The sequence below is a fragment of the Etheostoma cragini genome, chromosome 23 (genome assembly GCF_013103735.1).
Source record: "Etheostoma cragini isolate CJK2018 chromosome 23, CSU_Ecrag_1.0, whole genome shotgun sequence".
In the NCBI taxonomy this organism is placed as follows: Eukaryota; Metazoa; Chordata; class Actinopteri; order Perciformes; family Percidae; genus Etheostoma; species Etheostoma cragini.
In genome coordinates this window covers 16,014,102-16,039,521 of record NC_048429.1, presented here as the reverse complement: position 1 = coordinate 16,039,521, position 25,420 = coordinate 16,014,102, and the positions used below count along the sequence as shown (strand labels likewise).

Sequence of the window (25,420 nt, the reverse complement as noted above, 5' to 3'; positions counted from 1 at the left end):
TCATCATTAACCTGTTGCTGAATTGGCAACTTTAGCTTGACTGAGAGTTTGAAGTTGGTGAAGCTGAAGGCTGATTTACTTCCATCCGTCACTCATCATATTCTGAAAATGAAAGCGTCCCCCACACCTTCCTCCTCACCTTGTGTTCAACCTGTTCCTCACCTAACTTTATCTAGCATCATTATCTTCAAGCTTTTCTGTTGCAGAAATGCTGCAACAGCTCTGACTAGGGCTGCTTCTAAGATTATTTCCATGATTAATCGGTTGATTATTTTCTCAATTCTCGGATCTATAAAAAGGTCAGAAAGTGGTGAAAAGAAACTGTTGATCAGTGTTTCCCAAAGCCCAAGAGGAGGTCCTCACATGTCTTGTTTTGTCTACAGCTCAAAGATAATCAGTTTACTATCACAGAGGAGAGAAGGAACTACAACATATACACATTTAACAAGCTGGAATCCAAATTTTTTTTCAAAGAAAATTACTCAAACTGACTTATCGTTAATCAAAATAGTTAATAGTTATTAACTGAGTAGTTGACAACTTATAGATTCATCTTTGCAGCTCTGTCTGGAGGGGATCTTTAACTTTAGCTTTATAGCTCTCGTCATCCAGCATTCATAGGGTTAAAACCCAACAAGCTATACAGAAACAAACCAATTAACTTTTCTTATATAACACAAGAATGTTTCACATGTTCAAAAGATGGCTAAATTTCCTTTTGTGGGTTTTCCCAGTTATCACGTGTCAATTGAACAGCACAGCCAGAACAGTTTTTCTGTTGAGATTACCTTTCTGTGGGTGCCCTTTGTCTCTCTACCTCCCTCCATAAACTTTAAGTACATTTTCCTGATGATACTTACATACTTTTAATTAACATTTTCAATGCAGGATTTTTACTTGTAACAGAGTATTTTTTTACAGTAATGTATAAGTACTTGTACTTAAGGATCTGGATACTTGTTCTACCACTGGCCATGAGACAGAGACGGGCCAGAGAATCACGGAGGAAGCTCCATAACATCACAACTCCATCGATCCCGTTGGCTCATGGCTCGTTTAGTTAATGTAGCTTTATGTTGTGTTTAATTACATTTAGGACCCATGTGGGAGCACCGCCAGTGCCAAGTTGAAGTTTTTGGAGCCAGTGTATTCTCTCCTCCTGGCTAGCATGGTTGAAACAGCATAACACAGCTAAATGTCTTCCAAGTGATTGTACACTATTTATATGCACAGACCCCTTGAATGCCATTAACTCCTTAATTTATTAGACAGCGTTGGAATGATGCCCTGATTAAAGAGCCCATACATTAACAGTCCTTCAATGGACGTGGGTTGATGAATCAAGCGCAACTACTGCATAGTGAGTCCCGCAGAGTTTGACTCCCTTCTCTCCTCTTACTTCTGCATCTCGTCTCTCTCTCTCTCTCCTCTTAACCCGGCTCCCCCCGGAGGCCGAGCAGCGCCACTGCAGGCTCTCTGCCAATAACACCTGCGTAGTCTGCCGGAGTCACTGCATTGTGATCAGGACTGTTAGAGGCAGTTTCTCTGCTCTAGGGGTGAGAGAGCGGGCTGTGTTTGTTAACAGCGTTTGGGATCCCTGGCACCAAAGGGGGAGAGAGATCTGCAGAGAGAAGGGTAGAGAGGAAGAGAAGAAAAGACACTTCATGTGGCATCCGTGAGGATACCATCACCACAGAGACTGGACTTCTGCTGACTGGTGCTGGCTGCCGGAAGAAAGGAGGAGGAAGGAGGGTGGGCATGGGGAGGGCGGTTCAATATGTGTTTGCTTGTGTCTGAGCAGCTGGGGTGTGTGTGTGTGTGTGTGTGTGTGTGTGTGTGTGTGTGTGTGTGTGTGTGTGTGTGTGTATCTCATCCAGCACATATGTCCTCGTGATGTCAGTAGTCTCAGTCAGCACGGCTGAAGGTGGTGTTACTGCTGATGTTGTGCCTCCGTTGTAGCGTCGGCTCTGCTTCCCGAAGCGATTGGGATTCAGAGGGAGGAGAGGGTAAACGAGAGCAGGAGGCTGACAGCCTGAACTCTGAGCGCCGCTGAGGAGTCATGATGAAGTGAGTGGAACAGCGAGTCAAGCGCTCACGCACAGACCGGAGGACAGGCTGCTTGCAAATGTCCCTTTGATGTTTGTGCGTTGTCACAAAGCTCGGGGAGAAGAGAGGACTGGAGGGGGGGGGGGGGGGCCTTGGTGCTGACGGGTGACCGCAGGTCCCAGGGCAGGTCCCAGGGCAGGTACCAGCCAAGGCTAGAACAGTTTTACATGTTTCACAGTTTACAGAATTTTGATTTAGTTTTAGTGTACTTTTGGATAGTTTTCAGAGTGTTTGCTAGTTTAAGTTTTTCAAAAAGGTTTAGTTTTTATGTATTTAGTTTTTGTTTTACAGTAGTTTCAGTTTGTTGTCAAAGTATATTGTCTCTGTAGCACATAGCCACATGTATACAAAATACATGGATGCAGAATGTCCATTTAATCTTTGGGCTACAATTACAGCACAGCGCCATGTCATGTCAAGTCTTTTCAATTTCTGTGGTTCAATGTCTCGAGCGTTGACAGAAATTCCTGCTGTCTCCTTTTTTTAGTAGTGATATATCATCGCTAAGAAGCTGAAATGATTCGCGTTCACTTTTATTGAATTTATATGTGTTTTTTATAGTTTCAGTTTAGTTTTAAGTTGGTTTCAATCTAATAAAATGTTGGAACCCAGGACATCGCAGCCACACGCGCAAGACCAGTCAGAGCCGGTCTTGCCTTTTTCTAGCTAAACCTGAGTTTGTGGTGAGAAACAGGAAGATTGTTTGCCGTCTTTTCTCCTCTCATCCCGGCCTTGGTCTGTCTCAGCTCTCTTGAAGTTGATTCTTTCCTTGCAATATTTCAAACCAATCAGTTGGCCAAGACGTTCTGAAAATGTCCAGATCTAGAAGTTGGTGGTTTAAAGACTTTACAGTGGTTCCTTCATGATTCCTACATTTTAGCAGATTTCTTCAGATTAATGTGATTACTGGTTTATACTCCCATAAGGCAACCAAAAATGAGGTTTTGGCTTGAAACTGCACTATGTGTGTCTTGCTTCCACACGTTGACTGTTGAATTTTGGAGAACATGCTGTTCCAGAGTGGGGAAGTTGGACTGAAAGTTCCATACAGATGGTGACTCAGCGTTGTCATGAGATGTCTCAGAGTTGGGTAGGAAGGGTTTAAAGTAGACTTGCACATTCTGTGATGGAATACTACACATGCTGGTACATGGTGAAGTAAAGACATAAAAATAGGCTGTTTTCTAAGACTATGTTAAAGCTAAATTTTTTTTTAGGTGTGAATGTCATCAGCACTTACAGGTTTCAGTGTGAAACTGACAGATCTGTGAGTACACCAAGCCAAAGTGAAATTTGATTAGTGAATTCCTTCAGAAGCTTTGTTGATTCCTAATGGAGGCTGTTTTCCATACAGCAAGATCCCGCTCGGAGCAAACACCGTCTCTGTGCAAGTGTTTGCTCAGAGCGGGATTTTAAAGTCACTTCAGTTTACTTTCTTGTGATTGTCAGCCTGTGTGAAGCTGTCTTGTCTTGCTTGTGGTAAACACTGCTAATCCACTAACCCTCGTGCAGCATCAAACAAACTTTGAGAACACAGTGTGTGACCTTAGACAGCTAGTGTATAGCCCTGAAGATGTGTGCTTATTGGAATCCTATTCCTCCTGGAGCTGCAGCAGATGCACAGGCAGCTGGCTGTTTCAGCCACAAAGTCACCCAAATTGAATTCATCCGCTGGGTATCTGGATTATTCCCTTTCTCCTCTCCTTCATCCTTCCTCCTCTCCTCTCCTCCCTTTTTACTTGCTCCATTCACAAGTGTTAACGAAGTGATTGAAAGGCCTTTGTATTTTCCCTGAAACAGTCAGTGTGTTTTTGAAGTGCGTTTTCAATTCGGCAAAGCTCTAGTCTCGCATTGCCAGACCTTCTTTCACAGCGCTGCAGATGGGAGGGAAAAGGTGCTCTGGTTTATTGGCATTTCTTTAAACCAATCCCAATGGTCTTGGGCGGTGCTAAGCGCCGGATGGAACTTGTTTTGGTGAAACATGTATGTAGGGAGACAAGTTTTGGAATCAAAATTTCTTGTAGAGAGTGTGATGAGAATTTTACTCCAAAAAAAAAGTTCATATACTTTGTTTTTTGGTTCTAGCTCAGAGGATGTTTCCCCGGAATTGACCGGAGTTTAAAATGCCAACACAAAGAAAGAGGAGAAAGCAGCGGGACCAGAACAATTCCATGAATGAAACGTCGTTGATATAGTCTAGAAGATCTCTCTCTTTCTTTTGCCTATTTTCTGTTAATGTAGTTAAATAAATGAACTGAATTTGGATGGGAATGGGACTATTGTTGTCAGGAGAGTTGTTTCTTTACTCTGACGGTCTACCTCTCTCTGTTCCTCTGCAGAAGCGAATCTTCTGTCCCTGCTGCTTTTTTAAGGAAAGAGAGAGAGAAAGAGAGAGATGTATGGCAGTGGGAGGTGGTCGCCGAAACAGTGTAAAGGATCAAACCCTCCTCTTCGTCCCAGGTCTCTGATGAACGTAGCTGTCCAGCCGCTTGTGTTCAAGCCTTGGTGGAATGTTTGGTTGTCAGCAGGAGCAGCACGTGCACTCTTCATTCCTCTCTTTCTCACACTCACTTTCTCCATCCTCCTGCCCTCCTGTTTGTTTACTTGCCCCCCGATGGGATGTGGTTTGCATTTGCGGTGTGTGTTTTTTTACGCGCGTCTGAGTAACTGAACCCCGTTTGTGTTTACGTGTGCATATGCATGTTTTTTTGTTGTTGGGCTTTACAACTTCTCATCCCATAGAAAGTCGCTGAAGGAAACCACAACAGATAAAAACTTCTGAGAGGCGGCATATTTAAAACGGCATCTCTTTTCCAAGAAAACAGAAAAGAGCGGGAGAGAAATGCTTCTTTAATTGTGAGCGGTGTGTGAGGTAAATGAGGGGAAATCACGAGAAACCAGTTTTATGAGGGAATTCCTTGAGAAATGTCGACCGTTTGAGATGCTGAAAAGCCTTTTGCAGTTATAGAGTCTTCATCTGCAGAAGTTTTCTTAAAGTTCCGCCATGGGAAGTTTAGCGCACACAGCCCTGTTTTCCTAAAAATGACATTCCCATACAACTCAAAACTGCATTCCCAACCAACTTTTTCTAGCGGATTGCATTGTTTTTGATGCATCACAAAAAGGTTTCTAATCAAAGTTTGAAGGAGGTCGGGGGGGACACTGATGGTTTATTGCATGTTACGCCCAAAACACACCTATGAATTAATGAAGACACTAAGTACAACCCTTTTGAACCATGCACCCGGCGCACAGACCCTTTTTATCTGCTGATAAACTAGCAAAACTGGATTGGTACACGCCCTGAATGCACCTGTGCCAGGCGCTTCACACCGTGTACTTGGATTGTTAACAAAGGGCTGCACATCGGCATTAATTCTACTTTTTTGACATTAAGGGATTCCTTTTACGTGGAGGACCCCCACCTCATGGAAGATCATACATGTCTGAGGGGATTTTATCATGCTGATCACGCCTGCATTGCTTCCTTTTTTCGTTTTAATCCAGGGATAAGGAGAAACGTTTCAGGCAGCAGCACAGCAGTGTGTCTTTATATGGGCTGATACAGATTTTCTTTTGGTCCCAGTATCTCAATTCCAGCCTAGAAGGAAAATGTTCCTCCATAGCTGTCTGGGGACATCGGTATCAAAGGCACGCACCCTTGGCACAGTGGGGAGAACCGGGTCAATGTTCCAGTTGTATGTTATGTAATTACCCAGGTGCTGTCTGGTTGTTTGTGAGAGAGTTTTGAGTGAGTTCTGTTATTAGAAGAAACAATGTGTGGAGTTAAGGCATATACAACTACTTGGGGTGCTTGAACCAGCATTGGGGATGGAGGACGGCCCTTTAACTCTTAGGCTTCTTCAATCCTTGAGGTTGTGTTAGAAAACTGGAGCCATTCTTACACAAAGAGAACCTGATTGTTTAAGTAGATGCCTGCGTCCGTGGGGAAGAGCACGCGGAGGCCAAATGTGATTCACATCTTTCGTCCTCGGAGACCAGAGAAACGGTGCGGTGCAGCTGCCAAGAACAGTCTGCCGCCCGCCGGACAAAGCATCGCTTATCAGAGGGCTTATGAGCTCTAATGAAAGACAAAGCGGCTGTGTAGAGGTTTAGGTGGCAACACAAAGGATTATCCGGCACGCTGCCCTTCCGGGTTCAGACCCAAAGTCAGGAAAGTGAATCCACCTGTTACAGCAAACGTCTTCTATAAGACTTGATTCATGAAAAAGTCATGCATGTTAAATACTTTTCTACTTTCAGTATTACACGCTTCTTATGAAATTAAAAGACTCACAAAATGGCCTGAGGATGTCTGACATGTCTTATCCTTCATTTGGGTGCTGTATTTGTCAGCGCAGGCTGCCACATTACGTCTCTCTCATCCATCTATGTCAGAGTGTTTGCTGGGATCATTTGTGAATCCCACGGAGGAAGATCATAAACAGTGTAGCTCTCCAAGTGCCAAAGCTTGATGAAATATTTGTGCTTGATATGCAGGGAGCAGGGAGTGTTTGGACATTCTCCCTGCAGGTCACTGTAGAGAAGACAGAGAGGATAGGCAGCATGGTGGAGAAGAAGTCTGTGAGGATGAAATAGGCTTCCTTCCTTTAAACCATTCAGTTACTATTGTGTAACTTGATAATTTCTCTGAAGTGCTTTTTGACAATGAATGCTTCATTTTAGATATTTATTCAAGAGATTGGGGCTCAAACGTGCCCATAAAGTTATCAGGACTTCCAAGTCATCCATTTTTGTAGTTTCCTGACAACATATCTAAGGAAGGAATTGCTTTTCTGGCATCAATAGGTCAATGCAATGCTGTGTTGCCTATTCACAAAAAAAAGGGTTCTTTCAGAAATGCAAAAAATAAAATGCCATAAAAGGATACATTGCTTTTAAATGACTGAAGTGAGTGATTGTGTGACATCCCAAAGTTCCGTTAAGTAAGTCGACTCTTTGCTACAATGTATTATAATTTGGATAACTCTGGATCTACTGCACCAAAAAACTGTAAAACCCTGTCAAACACACACACACACACACACACACACACACACACACACACACACACACACACACACACACCCCGACTGACCAAATGTTTTCTCTGTCATTGCAGATTTACACAGACTGGGCCAATCACTATCTGGCCAAGTCTGGCTGCCAGCGCCTCATCAAGGACCTGAGCCAGGACGTCACCGATGGAGTCCTGCTGGCCCAGATCATCCAGATCATAGGTAGGCATCCGTCTCTCGTAGCGTCTCATCTTTTCTCTATTGTCTACTGCTATACCTATTATTATTATCGTCTATCTCTCTTCTTCCTTCTACAGCTTTCTGTCTGTCTTTTTGCTCTAATGTAGTTTAGTTCACTCCTAAAGTGCATTCAATTTGAATAATTATAACTATTACATAATTATCAAGACATATTTTCAAGTTATCACTTCAGGTATAACTTTCAATGTTTAAAAAGAATATTAATAAAGCAGAGTTGAATAAATCCATGTGTTATCAGCACTAATAAAACACTGTGTGTGTCCATAATTCATCCTGTCTGGGAGATGAAGCGACCGCACACACACACACAAACGAACGAACGAACGAATGCACACGCGCGCACACGCGCGCGCGCGCGCGCGCGCGCACACACACACACACACACACACACACACACACACACACACACACACACACACACTGTTTTGTCTTTGTTGTGGTGAATCAGAGCCACAGCCAAGCTGTTCCTCAGTCTGATATTTGGGCCAAATCGCAGCAGCTCTCCGTTGTTTTGGGTGCTGGGCGAGCTGCAGCAGAAGAGATCTATGGCTCTGACACCCTGGGGTGCAGAGGCTTGTGTCTCCCATTGCACCCCAGAGAGAGTTTAATGTTCTTTCTCTTTCCGGCTCTCTTCTCTCCCCTTTTATGGCTCTATCTATGTCTTCCTTCCTTTCTGGTGCTCTGCTTCTCTTCTCCCTCCCTCTCTCTTTCTCTCCATGTCTCCCTCCCCCTTACATCATTCTTCTGTCTGATCTTACTTTCTCTCTTATTTTCTTTTCTTTTTCTCCTATCTTCCACTTGCTCTCACCAGTAATATATTGCTGACTCACATATTGCTGTAATGTGATTACACTTTTTAGCAAAGAGTGTCAGGGATTACAATTAAAAGGCGGCGATCACATTACAGTTACTTGTCTTAGTTCCTGTTGCTCTGACTTTATGTAAGTCTACAATTACATAATTTTCCTAACCATAAACAAGTACTTTTAAATCAAACCCTAGCCACAGAGGTGGAACAAAACAACTGTCAAAACTGTCTTATTCATCAATTTTGTAACAGTCAAGTTCATTATGGTAGGCACGCCAGATCAGAAAATGGTCACATGGAGCCTGTTAGTGGTCAATAAGTGCCTCCACTGACTGTTTGTTGAACCCAGTATTAATCACACAGTAATAAATAATGATTAATTTTCAAGTAACTCCTCTCCCAGCACTGGCTCTAATGCAATTCTGTCTTCACGCATTCTTTTTCTTCTTCTTCTGATATCTTCTCCTTTGCGCTCTCTCTCTCTCTCTCTCTCTCTCTCTCTGTGTATTTTTCTTTGTGCCTCCGTTACAGTTCTAAACTTTTCTCTTTCTGGGACTTTGCCTGCTTCTGTTTATCACACTCACTCACACACGCACAAACACATTTTACTCTCTGTTACATATGCTGCCTTTCTCACTGATGCTGTCTGTCTCCCTAAATCTTTCTTATTTTTTTTCTTCAAACCCCGTCTTAACTTCCCTCCACTCTTGTGTGTCTCCCTCCCTCTCTCTCTCTCTCTGTGTCTCCCTCCTTGTCCCTCTCTCTCTCTCTCTCTCTTTCTCTCTCTCTCTGTTTGAAACTTTACCCTCCCTGCTCGCCCGAACAGACAATGAGGCCAAGCTGGCCTGTCAGTAATTCTCTGGTGGCAGCTGACGAATTAGGCAGCTTTGCTTCCAGGACCTTTCCTGCATCGCTCTGCTCCTCAACACACACACACACACACTCTCTGCTGGACTCGTGCACCTGAACTCCAAAGTGATTGGATGCAGGGATGTTAACGTTCACTATGGGACGACAGTAAACCTCTCGTTTCTTCATTTCCTTTCTCACACAGCGAACGAGAAGGTGGAGGATATCAATGGCAGCCCCAGGAGCCAGTCGCAAATGGTGAGTGTTTCAGCGTTTCCATCAACTTCATCCATCCTTTAATGCACTGTTGCCTGAGAATCACGAACTGCACTGCTGTTGGACTGTAATGGTTTTTCATTTGTAGCAACAGTACAACAAAGTTAAATTCCTAGATCAGAGGGATTATGGGCAGTCAATATTGTAGTGCAGAGATCAGACTTCCTTTTACAGAACACAGCTGATGCTCTCATCCACACCTACTGCCAGCTGCTCAACGCCCACTGACCCTCAATATCACCAACCTGTCATTAAAAATGAATTCCTGATCTAAGTCTCCCCTACCTGTTCTTACTAAATTTACACTTTAATAAATAGTACTCTGACTAAAGTCCAAATGTACTTAAGTATTTCTGCTTTTTGCTACTATTTGCTTCTACTCGGCTATATTGCACTTTTTACTCCACTACACATGTTCGGAAGCCATTGTGGCTACTTACTTTTCAGATTTAGATAATGACATACATATGGTAAGCTTCTGAAATACAAAGCATCTCTATCTCTACCTATGGCTCCCAACTTGTTTGACTTGTGACTCCTTACTAAGCAGTGACTCAGCTCTACTCAGAGCACCCTGTCAAATTTCAGATACCTATGAGGTGTTAGCAGTGCCACAAAATACTCTTTTTTTTTTTTTGGGAACCTATCATAATTTTCATTTGAATTAACTGTTTAATGCCCAAAGAGATCAAATGATCCGGTATTTCACAAATAAGCAAAGATTACGGACTTCGGATTGATCCTGTGAGCCTTTGGAAAGGGCCGACCCTTGTTTGGGAACCACTGGACGAAGCTTCCTTACTATATAAAGTAGTTTAAATTGGCTCCACCTCGAGCAGCTACACCATTAAAATATTACATATGCATCAGAATTAACAATTTACTTACATAGTATACTATGATATCATTCACCGGAGCCATTTTTCTGCAATTAAATGTACTTTTAAGTACATTTAGCTGATTAACTCTTCTGTACTATTACTTGAGTATGAGGGCGTTTTCAAACCTGCAGTGTGTTTGCTTTGGTCCGAATCAGTTGGTGAGTTATTAAACTCGCAGCGATTTGCCTTTGGTCGCTTTGGTTTCGATTTGGTTTCACACTTAGAAGAATCCATTCTATTACTATTACGGGTATCGAAGATTTTTGAGCGACACCCAGCCCTAGTCCCAGTTGAAATGGATCATCTCGCTAAGCCATGTTGCCTTGCATGTTACTTTCAAACAATGATTTCCAGCAGCCAGTTTCCACAACTCTGATCCCGATCCATAACTTACTAACTCTTAATAATTCACAGAGTACAGTAGTAACCACATGGCCCCTTGACCAAGAACACAGCAGAGCCCTGAAAGTTCAAACCCTGACATACAGTGCTTGACTCATTATGCCATTTTCAATAATCTGCACTTCTGGCTGCCATGCATCTGAGCGATGCTGGCGGTGTCGTGTTCTCCCTCTGATAATGAAATGAAGGGCTGTATAACCGCTGATTGTCGTCACTTTGAGGTAATTACCCTTCACTTTAACTAGAGTTGACTAAGTGTTTATGCAGTGTTGGTTTGCCCTGGCATCTGCCCTCCTGCCATTAAAAGTGAGTAAAGCTATGTAGCTGCTTTGGCGCGCTGTAAGACACTGTGGGCGGGCAGCGAGCTCGGCCTTGACAGCTTGTGTCTGTCTTTGTGCCCTTTTTCTTGATGCTGTGTTTTGTACAGTATATGTATAACTTACTGTACAGCATTTTTGCTTTTATTGGACCATTATCTCTCTGTACCATGCACATTGTTCTTATATGTGTCAGAGTTTTAGTGTTTCTGCTAGTTAGTGAAGAAGGCAATGGATTTGATGAGCTCTCTGAGGAGAATCAGTGGAGTCTTTCCAAAAGGGCCCCATCACTGGAGGGAAGCAGACTGTATTTTACAACTGGTTTCACACGTTCATCACAGATTTCAGCTGTTTTGTTTTTTCCTCTATGGTGAGTCCAGCTGCAATGGAAGCAGACTCTGTTAGAAAAACAACATTAAAGAACCAGGAAGGAAGAGAATGGCAGGGTCATGCGAGTCCAGGTGACCCCTAATGTCACTGGGTGAGCTCAATGTGTCAAAACCAGCTCTGTAAGGATAACTCCTGTGCGTTTAATTATGATTCTGGTGCTGGCTGGAAACAGCTGAATCCAGACTGACACACCATTGGTTGCTAAGGGGTGAGTCTGTGCGTGCGTGCGTGCATGCATGCAGCTAGCTCTGTGTCTCAGTCCTTTACTAAGCCCATTGATCCAACACCTGCTCTGACCACAGAGAGTCCAGCGAGCTTGGGAAACTAAAGTTTGAGGAAGCATGGTTATGCTTTGTGCTTGTTTCCTGCTCCATTTGTTTTCCTCAAAGTGCGGTGAAAAGTGGCGACCATACAGTAGAGTAAAGGAGGATGTTGGATGGGTCCAACAAACACAGGACTTCAATATTAATTCATTACATTTACATAGCGCTTTGTCACAGACACTCAAAGCGCTTCATCCCGGGACGGCCGTTTGTGTCCTTACTTTTGTAACTTTGGGTTATGTGACAAACTAAACAAACTTTAAATCTTAAACCTTACCAAGTAGTTTTGTAGCTGGAACCTTAATTGTTTCTCTGGTGCTAATTTGTAAAACATTATGTGCCACAATCATGTAATAGATGTTAAAATGTAGTCATTTCACATTGCAGTACATACTGCATACTGGCTCTCAGCAACCACAATTTCCCAACACGCTGCTGATGATGTCCTAGTGACATAATGCTGCTCTCAGTTTGTTGTATTAAAGTGTGAACAAATACTGGATCAGAATTAAAAGTTTTTTTTTTTTTTTTTACCTTGGCCGGTTCAAATGAACTAAACCACCCTTAGAGATTGAGGTGACGACACATGAACATATTGCTCTCCAAGTGCAAAACTGTTTTGTCAGACCTGTTTACCCCAGGGACTTGAACATTGTCCTGACAATAACTCAAGATGTTGTTTTTTTTTTCAAACTTTTGGCTGCATATTGACGGCGCGAGCTGTGAATGTTGGAGACCTGCCACTGGCCACCTACTGAAGCACCTGGAGCTTAAACTCCTTGGCCAGATACATCACAGTAGCAGCAGCTGTCAGTGACGGGGCAGATGAGTCTGATTTACTTCCTCTACACAGATTTAGTTCCCCATTTGGGACTTGAAACGGTGATCCTGCAGTCACAAGCCGGTTTCTCTAAGTGGTGGGTCGCTGGGCGGCCCAGTGAGTGGACTGAGGCCAACTGAGCAGCTGCTGGAAGCTGAGGAGCAGAGAGCATGGCACCAGCATCTGCAAGCTTTACAGCTAATCTACATACATAATGCACTCCTTTTCTTTATACCTGTGTTCGTAATGCGAGACATCCACAAGTCAGTTGAAGTTCTATCATTTCCTGCAGAGCGAAGCCAACTTGGCCGAAGTGTGGACGGCCAGTAAGAGTTATGGCCGAGACAGGTCTGCTGTGGCTTCTCCCAGACATCTTCCAACAGTAGCTAATTCCTTCACTTCCTATTGTTTCCTTCCAAAGATTCAAAAGCCTAATTGTTTTAAATGCCCCAGTTGGACCCATCTCTGGAGTCATTTTGATACCTGAGCAGACCAAGCTATAATCTCTACATTTCCTGTTCATTTGAATTTAGCCAGCCAGCCACTCCATGCTTTCAATCAGGATAGAAATGCTTAAAGTACCACAGTGGAGTCCTGATTATTATAGGGCCAACATCTAGAATATAAATTAGCATAGAAATAAATTGGATAGAAAAGACCATTGACCTGTTGGCTGTGGTCATTTGATTAGTACAAAAATAGTTTTCATGGTGACGACACGCATCAGTGAAGTGACTCGCAGCTCGCTTGGAGGAGAGCGGCCCGACCAAGCTCGGAAGACGGTTTCCAGATTAAAGAGGATGAAGGACTGTCGGACCCCACCTGGCTCCCACGCCCCACCTGTCACAGAAAACGAGCCAAACAAAGCTGTCACTCATCTATCGATAGCAATGTGCTTTGTGCGGGTGACGCATTAAGTTGAGAAATCAGACTTATTTAGCAGCTGTCTCTCTGCCTTGTAATGTTACTACTCCGCTGCCCGTTTGTACGTTGCTGCTAAACCTACCTCCGCATTGCTACACATAAAAATGGCTGCCGCTCTGACTATTCCGCTACGTCGATTTGTCTGTGAATGGCCTTTCTATCCATCTTATTTCTATATCACTATCTAATGGGAAAGCACAGCACAGAACTGGAGAAGTACATATTAAAAGCCACTGGGTTTCCACACATCTACTCTCTCTGATTTGCTACTATAGGGAAGAAAATGTAAAACAGTTTGACCTTTGGTCTCTGTACTGTTACAGTAAGTAATAAGTCTTCATTTATAGTGTGTCCTCTGTTAATACTAAAATCTCACTCTTAGGTCAATTAGACCAAAATTGTGAAATTATCATTTTAAATGCTGTCCCATAACTTTTGTAATACTACAGTTATACTATAAATAATGCAATAAAATGGAGGTATAGTTACACTTCCAGCCTTTAACTAACAGCTTGTTGGTCATCTTTTAGATCCCCCAAAAGCTTGCTCCTGCTACTTTTAATAATGCACAGCTTTCCTTTCTTAATGTCAAAGCTCTACTTTGACTGCATCTGTGCAGTAGTTGCTTTCAGTAATGGAAAAATAAGTATTTTCCTTTTACATTTCACGTAGACACATCTACATTGTGAATGCAAATGGGATTCCACACATTTGAGACTTGGCGTTCCCAGTGGTCAGACTGGTCGAATTTGCCCGTTTATTTTCCCAGTGGAGCTTGCAGATGTTTTTATTCTTTCCGGGGAACAGTTTTGGTTGGACTTATCGGTGTAGGAACTAATGATTGCTGGGAATTTGTTCCTGAACGTTGGAGCGGGGCTTGTCTACAGAACCGTACCCTCGACCACGTATCTGGTCCCGAGAGAAATCGTTTGCAACGGCTGAGCCAGCAAGTGAAGATGATGAGAATGAGGAATGACAGGAGCGCGGTACGAGGGGCCTTCAACTCAGCGGAGATTCGAGCCTGGTTCTGTTTCTTTCCTGGATACAGTCTTTTCTACGTTTTTTTTTATTGTTTTATAGCTCTGTGATAATAGAGACCGAAAATGTAGAAAGCAGATATAATACAGTGGCTAGAGAGAAATGTGAGGCAGAACTTTAGTTTCAGTTTGCTTGTCTTCTCCTATTTTAGTTTTTATCACACCTTACTGTACACCTTATTACTTGTATACTTGCAATGGATGGATTTGACTTTGAGATTTTGGATTAAAGCAACAAGCGGGTTTTCCCTACCATTATAAGGCTTAGGGGCAGCATCCAAAGTATTTTGGTCTACACCAAATGAATGTTAAATCAACGTGAAAATCAAAAGTAACTACATGAATTTCTCTGATCTAATGATCGTAGTTGGTCCCCAGTGGACTTCTTTAGTAAGATTTGTCTTTAGGCTTTTTAAATGTTGTTTATTCACTATTTGCACTAGCTTATCCAACGTGTAAGACACATATAAGATATTAATAATGGTCCAAATTGATGTGAAATTGCTTTTTTTTATTGAAAATGTCATATTTTCTTGAATGATGAGATGTAAACGCTCCCGCCAAATAGGTGCATCAAAGTATCCCACACACCTGGGGGAGACACTGCAGAGCTAAACACATGTGATGTAAAACTATAAACACATTCTTTGGAGTAACGATTGCAACAAAGCCTTTAAATGCCTCACCTCACGGCGCACTCTGAAATCCCTCTCCCATGTGAAACTTCACGCTCTCTGACTGCCAGATGAATTATATGCACACCCAAGTTTTTGAAAGAAGTGAATGAATTCTTTTTTTTTTAATTTCTCAGAAGAATCATGCTTAAGCAGGAGAACGGCAGGCGAGAGACCAAGAAGAGGACCATTCAGCAGAAAATATTAAAGCTTCGCAACACTAATCCTCCTCATTATAGACAGACATCATTAGCAAACCATAGAGCGCTTCCCTGCAATACAGATGATGGTGCAGTTTCAATTTGTGTGTGTGTGTGTGTGTGTGTGTGTGTGTTTTTGTGTTTGTGTGTGTGTGTTTAGCTTCCTAAGCAAAGGATGTCAGGGAAAAAAACAAACATTGTCAAAATGTCCCATGAATGCAGAGATGAAACATCTGTCAGCAGAACAGGGCAGAGCAGATTACATCAAACCGCGGCCTTGCTCTGTACAATTCTGTTTGATTTGACAGTTGAATTTCTTTGGTTGTTGATTTACATACTTTGTGTAAAAAATGTAAGCGCACTGTATATTTAAAAATAAATCAGTTTAGGTTACTTTGCGCAGGAACACCATGGCAGGAAATCATATTGTTGTGATTCTTGTGCTTTAAATTTGGCAACATTTAGCACATAAAAACTCATTCCTGAACACATTTTTGCATTAGTGTTGTCCGAACTAAGACGTTTTCAAGATGAGGAAGAAATTTTAGATTAGAAAAAGAAATGAATGCTGAGGGGATTCTGTGGCACAATGTACCTTTTTTTTAACCTGTGTTTTTCAAACTTGAGGGAAATTTGCGATTGCTGTGATTTTGCAGTTAGATGGGACATTTTTATTCCCATAAAAATATTATGAACAGTAGCATTGATGCGGCCATTTAAATACTGAAACACCAGCGTCACTGACAAAATCTGTAGCTTTTATTAGTGACACTCGGCTCAATGGTGACTGAAAGCACTGTTGTCCGCTCTGCTTGCCACTTCCTGGTTGAAAGCTGACTTAAAGCCAACAAACCAACCATGATTCAACACCACAGTTCCAGATAAGCGTTAGCTGAATTATTAAACAGCTACTGGTCTTGTACTTAACCGAAAGTAAAGTTCAAACCATATTAGTTTAGCATTCTAGCATGCTAACAGTTGCTAATTAGCATAGAGTGACCATATTTTGATTTCCAAAAAAGAGGACTCTCGGCCGGCCTCGAAACACAAATTCAAACAGATTCCTCAGAGGTTAATGAACATGCTTAAATATGCCTAAATGTTATAAAAATAACTTATGTAACAACCTGTAACAAAATAATAGCTCTTTTCTAATAAATATGAAATAATGTTCTAAATATGACCTATTCTATTTTAGCTTCAAAATCTAGCTTCAACTGCATATCTCTTAAAACCTTTTTAATGTAATAAGATAAGCTTTTTCTGTGTCCATGTGAGCTTTTAGAGCTCCAGCACCTTTAATAGACACTGAAACACATGTGCTAGCTTTGCACACGGTGAATTCCGCCTCCCACTTGGTACGTGGACTTTTTTTTTTTTTGCAGTTCAACTGAAGTGAAGCTGCACTTACCCTTCGCATTTTGTGTGCAATGCTGCTCTGCTGTCTGATCTGCTCCCCGTATGTGTGCTTCGCAGAGCCGCCCATGATGCAGCCTCTCTGGAATTACGGCACGCAACAAATTATCGTAGCATTGTTTGCAAAGAGCCAGTTAATTTAAGTACACGCTTATAGTGGTCCCACGAGGCCTGCTTGGTTCTTAGTGCCGCCCAAGACGATTGTGAATGGTTTAACCCTTGTGTTGTCTTTCCGTCATAATTGAAAATCAGCGTTTGATGCTTTTTATCACTGTTTTTAACTTTTTCTTACTTTTTGTCCCTTCTTTCAACACTTTTGTTGCTCTTTGCAATATTTGTCACTTTATTTGACGTTTTCAACACTACGTAACACTAACTTATTAACTTTAGTTGTACAGTTTTTTGGGGAATTTATGTTCAATAAACCTCAATTATAGGAAATTGTACTTGATGTTTGAGTTAGAAAAGCAGAAATTAGGAATTATTTTGACTAAAATTAAAGGCATGTATGTTCATGGATAATCACAGACTGGAATATGTCAACTTTTACTCAATACTATTTCAAAACCACTTCACTTTCTTTCTCCAAATGTTATAAAATTGAATAAGACACCCCAATATTAATGAAAGTAGAGAGTTGTACTTGCTGAAGAGCGTTGTGTGGAATCAAGAAATTTCACACTGTTCAGTATTTTGTCCTTAGACGCCGGTTTTGTGTGCAGCCTTTGAGGCCTAATTGAGTCTAGGGTTTCTTGGAGACTACAAAAGCCCACTGGTCTCATCTGGGCCCCATCTGTTGGCAGCCTGCACACCAGCCAGACAAGAGGACAAATGGCACGAGTCACTCGGTAGTATCATCTTCACCGGCCTGCCGCTTCATCAGCAGCACAGCTCGCCATTAATCTCTGCGTCTAATTGATTGTGTGGCCCTGTTCCTGCCAGGCCAAGCATGTCCGCATCTATGTGACACTCTTCCTCAGGTTGTTGATTTGACTACACCAACCCTGACTGACTGAGCTTTTATGAGAGTCAGTTGGTCTAGAAAAGCACAGACAAATGGATGATGGGAACTGTGGGCTTCTGAAACACCCCTGATGTCATTTTGCCTGTCCAGCGATTCGCAGCAAGTGGCCCAAAGAGGGCAGAGGCAGATGGCCAGTTTAGTCTGCTGGAACTATGGCAGTACAGCGGGTATTGATTATTCTCTCTTCATTTTCACAATCTGGATGCCTGGATGGAAGAGAGGTTAGCTTGTGACCAGATGGTTTGGTTTAAATCCCTTGTCAAATGGAAAAGAGAGTGAGAAATGTCCTCACTGTCAAAGGCTGAGGCAGCAACAAATTAAAATTAAGATTAAGACCAATTTTGTCCAAAACATTCATTACGATGAAGCAAATCAGTGTCACATCCATACACAACAGCTGTTTTTAGCACAAACCTACTCTAGACTTCCTGCACAGGCAGTTATCATTTCACTAATGAACATAGTGGAGCATTTAGCCGCTAAAGAGTAGGATATTTTTCTCTGGAGTTAGCAAACAGTAGAGGCTACCCTATACAGTGAACTGCAAAGCTCGGATCAGCAACAGTTGGTGGTCCATGATGCCGGCTGGGGAGCTTTGTCAAATCAGCGACAGTTTTACCTCTTTGAAATATTTTTCTCTGCCCTACTATGCCGTGCCTTCCCTGAGGACTCAGGTATCCTTTTACATACCCGCCGCTCAGGAAACCTGTTCATTCTGGCCATACGGGGGGCAAAGACCAAAGTACGTCATGTTCTGTTACGTGAGCTGCTTTATGCTGATGATGCTGCCTTTGCCACCCAATTAGAGGCAGATCTACAAATGCTCTGCTCATCCTTTGCCTCTGCATGTCTAGAGTTTGGTTTGCAGATTAGTCTAAAAAAGACAGCTATCCTTGCCCAACCTGCAACCCTGAGCCCTGCTGTATGCAGTGACAACACATTTCTATCTGTGGTGGACAAATTCACCTACCTGGGGTCCACAGTCTCAAACACCAATAACCTTGCCACAGCTCCCTGCATCATCAATGTTTGGCAAACTGAGCAAGCGTCTTTTTGCACAACAATAACCTCTCCTTGATCCTCAAAGTCTGTGTATGCCATGCATGTATACTTAGCACCTTACTATACGCAAGTGAGAAATAGACAACATAACGTTCCATACTGGGTGTGTGCTGGGAGGACCATGTGCCAAACTCTGTCGTACTTGAGAAAACTGTCTTCAGTGAAACCATCCTTGTGAATGTCACCTCCGATGGGCCAGACATTTTTATCAAATGAACAACACTCGCCTCCCTAAAATCTTATTACACGGCAAGCTGGAAAATGCCCCCCCCCGCCAACATATGCCTTCATGCAGGATGGAAACAGCTTGTGCCTCATTTCCACTGCATGGTTCGGCTTGACTCGACTCATCTCACTTTTGGTACCAGGTGCAACGGTGCAACGGTGTCTGCACTTTGTCAATTGTACAACAAAGTATACGGTGTAGAGTATGGGGAAATTGTGTGAGCTGCCATATAAAAAAAATCTGGTGATTAAAAAAATGGTGGTCGCTATGGACGGTAGCCTGACTATTTAAAAATGGCAGGTTTGTGCAGGACGTCTCCTGTCGCGCAAGTGACGGTTGTCTCTAACCAATCAGTGGTCGCCCTGGCATGCCTTGCAGTGGAAATGTATTTGAATGGCACGAATTTTAAGCGCGGACACAGTCCTGCAGCAAAATTCAATCCTGCACTGGACGTAGTTAGCTTTTTTTTTGTCAGATCATTCTCAATATTTGTGAGGAAACGAAAATACATTTCTCTCCGACCCACGTTGTAATTTGTACAAATGATAAGAGTGATATGTAAAATAAAACAATTCTAAATAATGCAAAAGTATGGCCAAACCAAACTGTTTAGAAAAACTAAAGTGATTAAAAACTGTGCAATATAAAGAAAAAATATAAAATGAAAGATATGTTCCTGTGATCCTGTGTATTTAACTGTATTTTGGCAGAAATTTGACATCTTGGAACATACTGAGGATATGGATGGACAATGGAAAAGTATAATTATTCCAATATTTTAAGACCAAGTCAATGTTGAACTCTGTCACTGCCAAGCTTCACAAAGGAGCTATCTGCAAACCTTTTAGCATCGCTTTTCAGGCCAAGCCCTTTCAAGGCTGATTGTCACCACCAAAACAACAAACATTTCTAATATTTACTGCCGGACATCAAAGAGATCTGCTCACCAGCTGCTTTGGAGATGCTGGAGCTTGTCCTTAATAATTAGTTTTAATTCTATACTGTGTTGCACTGTCAATAAAATATTGTATGATAAACACATTAGCAAGGGCTTTTACAAATGATGTTAACCCTGAACTGACGCTGCAGATGTCAGTTTTTATAGCGTGTATAGCTTCTAAAGGAACAGTTGGTGTTTATCCGTCTCCATATTTCATCTACATATTGAAAAGAAGATCAGGCATCTGTCTTGTTTGGACCAACACATTTTGGTCTTGCTGTCAACACAGTAAACAATCAAAGAACAAGATATGTAGTGTCAGCATGATTCATTATTAGGGCAGTAGGTGTTGAAAGGGGTGCATGATGAATGCTCGATGCCCCAAATTAAGATGTCTAGAACCATTAGGGCTTAGAGCGTAACCCAGTTTTTAACGTATGGCTCCTTGAATGCCTCAGCAGCTGTCGCTCTAAAAGTGCTCTCACACTTTGACTCCCCTCGTTCTCTCGACTCTTGTGAGGCTCCTTTGGGTCTCTTTCTTTGTCACCCTGCATGCAGCAGTCTTTTTTTATTCATTGCAGGCGGTGGTGTGTGCTCTGGTGCACAGGTGGACCCTGTCATATGTTAGCCAGTTCAGCAGCATGAACCGAGCACCCAGGGCCTTGTTACAGGCTCACTTGTAGCTCAATTGGAAGCTTTTAATCACTCATTATAACTGAACGACATCAGCAGATGTTCTGTTAAAGGAGTTTTTTGAAACGGGTACAGTGGAGGACTGCTAACCTTTGAAGCAGCGCAGTGTGTTTGACTGCGATGCACCAGCTGCAGTCTATCTTTACTATTCCCAAACCTTCTCTTCTTCACTGTGAAAGTTGCAGTTTGGAAGTACGCAAGAAAGTTCAAATCAATCAATCAGTCTTATTTGAAGGCTGTCAATCGATTACATTATTTAATCGTGATTGATTGCAAAAGAATCACACATTTTGTGTTTTAAATGTATTTTTAAATGGTAGTTTTGGTGGTATTTCAAACTCAACGTACTCTGTTTACATGGACAGAACTTTAGTCTTGTGCAGAGAACCATCTGAAAGGGCGTTGGAACTGAACCATATGAGTTGCGGAAATTTAACACAGAGGATGGCCAAATACTTCATGTCCGATGGTCCTGTGATGAGGTCCAGGAATTTTGGACCAGGACACATGATAACCTGTGTCCTATTGCAAGGTCCCAGGTTCTATCCGGCCCAAGATTATTTATTCTGGAGGACGGGTCAGTCATAAGTGGGATGGATAAACACATAAGAAGCTGGGTCCAGAAGAATTTAATAATAGCCAGACAGATTATTTTACGAGGATGGACAAATGAAGGGGTGCCGTCAATCAAATCTTGATTTTTGTCTGGGTAGGTGGGTGGGTGGTGATGACGTCGAAGGGGCGCGAAGTTGCAAGTTAAATTAAATGCCACACTTTAAAAATGCGTGGCATTAAAAGGGAATTTGCGTTAACTCAGCCCTAGTCTTTTCACAAATTCCTTCTGTTCCTTGCTGGTCAGATTAAGTTTATGTGAGGAAGGCAGAAGTCTCTTTCTTCTTTATCCTCTTCTTTCCCCCTATGCTATTGTTGAGTATTTGCCCATGGACCCTCTCCCGCCTCCCTGTCCTTAACAAACCCCACCCCGCCTGGCACCCTCCTGGGCCCCCCCGCAGCGTGACATGGCAAGTGTCTCGGCTGAGCTTCACTCTTAATTCCTCCGTGCCTGAACAAAAGGAGGCTTTACTTTAGTTGGCACTGCTTCATAAAGTGAGAACACCAACAGCTGTGTTTTGTGTGAATAATCAAATATCATGACTTGTGTTTTTTACGCTTTTCCCCAAAAATGCCGTTGACAAAGCCACATTTATTTCACACATAATACTCTTGTTCATTACCCCAGCTTTGTACTGAAACAAAAGAAGTTAAAAGATGTCTTGGGAGTCCAGCTTTCTCTGGAGACAGCGCTCACTTACTGCTCTGTAAAAGCAACTTGGGGAAAAGCTGGTGTATCGGCTGCACGGTTTTATCGGACACATGCAGAGAATGAGATTGGCTCATCCTCTGCGAGACAGTGACACACAAGGCTCAGTGACTGCAGATGTTTGCAGAAAACTATGAAGGTGCATCAAAAAGTTGCTTCATAGCAGCTCAGTCGTGAGTCATATTTTTTTGCCTTTGTTTTGGTAGTTGGGAGGTATGGTGTGGCTTCATCGTCTGCTTTACGTTTACCTGGCAGTCCTTTCACAAACGTTTCCATTTTTGGTTGGCAAGCAGCAGGAAATAAAAGTTTTGTTGCATCATAGCTCGATGAACTTTACACCCTACACTGTAATCAGACGGCATAAAATGGCTTTGTTTAGGTGTATGTTGGACAGAAAGGTTGAGAACCAAAAGGAAGTGCAGTAGCAGGACTGTTGAGGTATTGCTGGTAAGCAGGTTATGCAAACAGATGCCTCAGCAGCTTAACCCCTCTGACCCGTTTGGGAGAAACAGCCTCAGACAGGAGGACTGACAGCCAAATTTGTCGCCTGTCAAAAGTAATGTTATCCATCACGTTGGTGATGTTTACCTACGCAGGACACGACTGTAACTGTGTGTGTGTTTGTGTGTGTGTGTGTGTGTGTGTGTGTGTGTGTGTGTGTTAAAAGCCATCCAGAAACACTCATTGGGCGGTCTGCTGTCACCCCTGAAAAACATCTTCCGCTCATTTATTCTCCTCTGCTGACATATTTTTATGTACTCTGGTCTAAAGATTAATAATAACGCCTCTACATCTTCTTTCAGCTGTTTGTTATGTATTCACTTACAAAGCCTTCAACTGAGATGAGGTTAGTTTTCTAGCCGCATCTCTGTGTTTTTGACTAGAGACTTAAATACAGTTTTCCAGACTCCCAGTTGTTTAATATTTTACCCTAGAGAGACACTCCGCCAATTTTGCATGTCAAGGCACTTTCAATAACTGCCTGGCTGGTGATTGGATGAACCATCCATCTATCAAACTCTCGCTGAAGCCAGTCGGGTGACGTCCCAGTCTTTCAAAGAAGAATTACTTTCCAGTTCTGATATAACTGATACAACTGCAGCATCTACGCTAACCTGTTTGGGAGCCGCCATTGTTATTTAGAACAGATAAACACCTAAAACACTACCAGTACCTCCTCATAGGTTTGGGGACTGTTTGGTCCCGGGGAGACTTACGTGATCTCGTCATATCTTGATATCATGAGAATTCAGCTTCTATGCACGGTCACTATTTACCAGCCTCAAGAAAAGAACTACACAATCTTTGAAAACTGTCTCTGGAGGCAGACCTCCAAAGTTTGAATACCTAAGCCCGATGATCATCAGGGCTATCCCAGACTTGACGTGGAGACTAAAAATTGAAACCCAAAAAGCCTGTGTTACAATGCTCTGGGAATTTAGCTGGCAGAGACTGTCTAACAAAACACTTCATGGAGTTGCATCATGGGAAATGCAGGATCCAGTTTTTGAGCTCTAAAAGTCAGGCATAAGTCTCTGCTGCTCCGACTTTGATTGTATTTTAAAATCTTTTTCTAGAGAGTCTAGAGAGAGATTTCATGCATAACTAAATTGCTGAAGTACCCCTTTAATGGCCTCCATGATGATACACGTTTCCAAAGATATTGCACTTCTGGTTGGACTCAAACTGGATTTCGTTATTGGCCCAATGACAATAATCTAATATTTAAACTGCAATGCCGCTATTGCGCCTTCATAGGTTTGCTGTTGTAGAATCACCCAAAATTCTACAGTAGGTCAGGAAGAGACGTGTCTGTGATGAAAGAAAACAGATGAAATATCAACAAAGGCAATCTCTGCATGTGCTTTGCATCATTTGGCTGTTTATTGAGATGGCAGACAGAAGTGATAATGAGATCTGACTGGAGCAGTGTAAAAGAATTTTTAAAGATTAACACAGCCATTGATGAGGTGACTCGTGGTCTTTGTCATCCATAAAACATCTTTGTTTGACTCTCTCTCTCTCTCTCTCTCTCTCTCTCACTCTTCTTCACACAGCCTACACACGCACACACATGTGGACACACACCCGTCTGTGCGGCAGATGCGCAAAGCCACACTGAGGCCCCCCAAGTTATTTGATGCTGTAAACATTTGAAATAGAACCACCATATATAATTGAGACATCCGTGGATCTGGGCTTGTGTTGCCATGCAGATCCTGTTGATTATACATCATGTGTGTGTATATGCTGACTGAGCTAGTACTGCAGCTTCCTAAAGAACTGGGAACGTCACAGCCAGTAAAACCCTTAAAGAAAATGATTGTTTTGTTTACACAAATATGATGCACGGTGTGAGAAAATCAGCTGCTCGGGCCCTGTTTTGTCTCTGAAGCCTCGGCTACTTGAATTGAATAATTTTCAGTTATGTTTTCTTGCATTCTTATGGGTTTTATGGCGTACAGTTTCATATCATTTAGGCTGCTGTGAATGCAAACATTGGCTTTGCTTGCCCGAGCTGGCCATATAAATCTGGATGTACGGGGTTCAGCGTGAGGTTAACACTCATAGCGTGAGCAAATGACCTCTTTTATTAACCCTCCTGGTGTCCTCGGGTCCAATTTGACCCGTTTACAACAAATGTTTATTTCAGAACTATGACAAAAGTGACAAATGTTGGAAAAAGCTACAAAAAAGCAGAAAAAAAATCAACAAACAAAACTTTAAATGCTGAAAAAAGTGACCAAAAACCCCCATCAAAAACATCAAATACAACAACAAATAAATTGAAAAAAAACAAACAAAAAAAGCGTAAACATTATGTGTTTGTTTTTTTAGAAGGCCAAAAAAGTTACAAAGAGTGGAAAACTTTGACAAAATAAATTGGAATACAATTGATAAAATTGTAGACAAAAATGTAGAAAAAGAACAAGAAATTGTTGAAATGTCGACACAGAAAAACACAAAATTGGATGGTCGACGGAAGACAACACAAGGGTTAAAGATTTAAGGGAGGAAAGGCAGCTTCTCAGCTATCAGCCATGACAGATTTCAGTCAGGGAAGGAATTATGTGGGACTGCCACCGTGATCAATATTGCATAAAACAATTCTCCTGCTGATGCCAGATGAGAAAAAGTTTCTTTACTTTGGGCTTTGACCTGATGAGTGATGATCCCAGGGATCCTATAACCCCGCTGCCCCTCCACCCACCCGCTGCTGTAGAGCTCTGTGCCATTTGATCCGTTTTGATTCATCGCCTGTCAGCCGCTGTCTGCTTTTGGAGTGATGGGGCAGGGCGGGAGAGGAATCGATGGAGTGTTTGGGTGGGAGCAGAGTCCGACCCCCAGTCTGAAGAGAAGAGTTGATGGAGAGGCGATATACACTCACCGGCCACTTTATTAGGTACCCCATGCTAGTAACGGGTTGGACCCCCTTTTGCCTTCAGAACTGC

The 25,420-nt window shown here is 42.4% G+C and overlaps 1 protein-coding gene across 3 annotated transcripts in view; it reads left to right on the top strand.

The window, feature by feature from the left end:
* The window catches only part of nav3 (neuron navigator 3), a 209,213-nt gene that overhangs the window by 54,065 nt on the left and 129,728 nt on the right, over nucleotides 1-25,420 (top strand). For all 3 annotated transcript variants that reach the window (XM_034864026.1, XM_034864025.1, XM_034864027.1), the window contains exons 2-3: nucleotides 7,229-7,346; nucleotides 9,248-9,300. In XM_034864026.1, coding sequence (XP_034719917.1) covers nucleotides 7,229-7,346; nucleotides 9,248-9,300 — 171 coding nt within the window. The remainder of the gene's footprint in view (nucleotides 1-7,228; nucleotides 7,347-9,247; nucleotides 9,301-25,420) is intronic.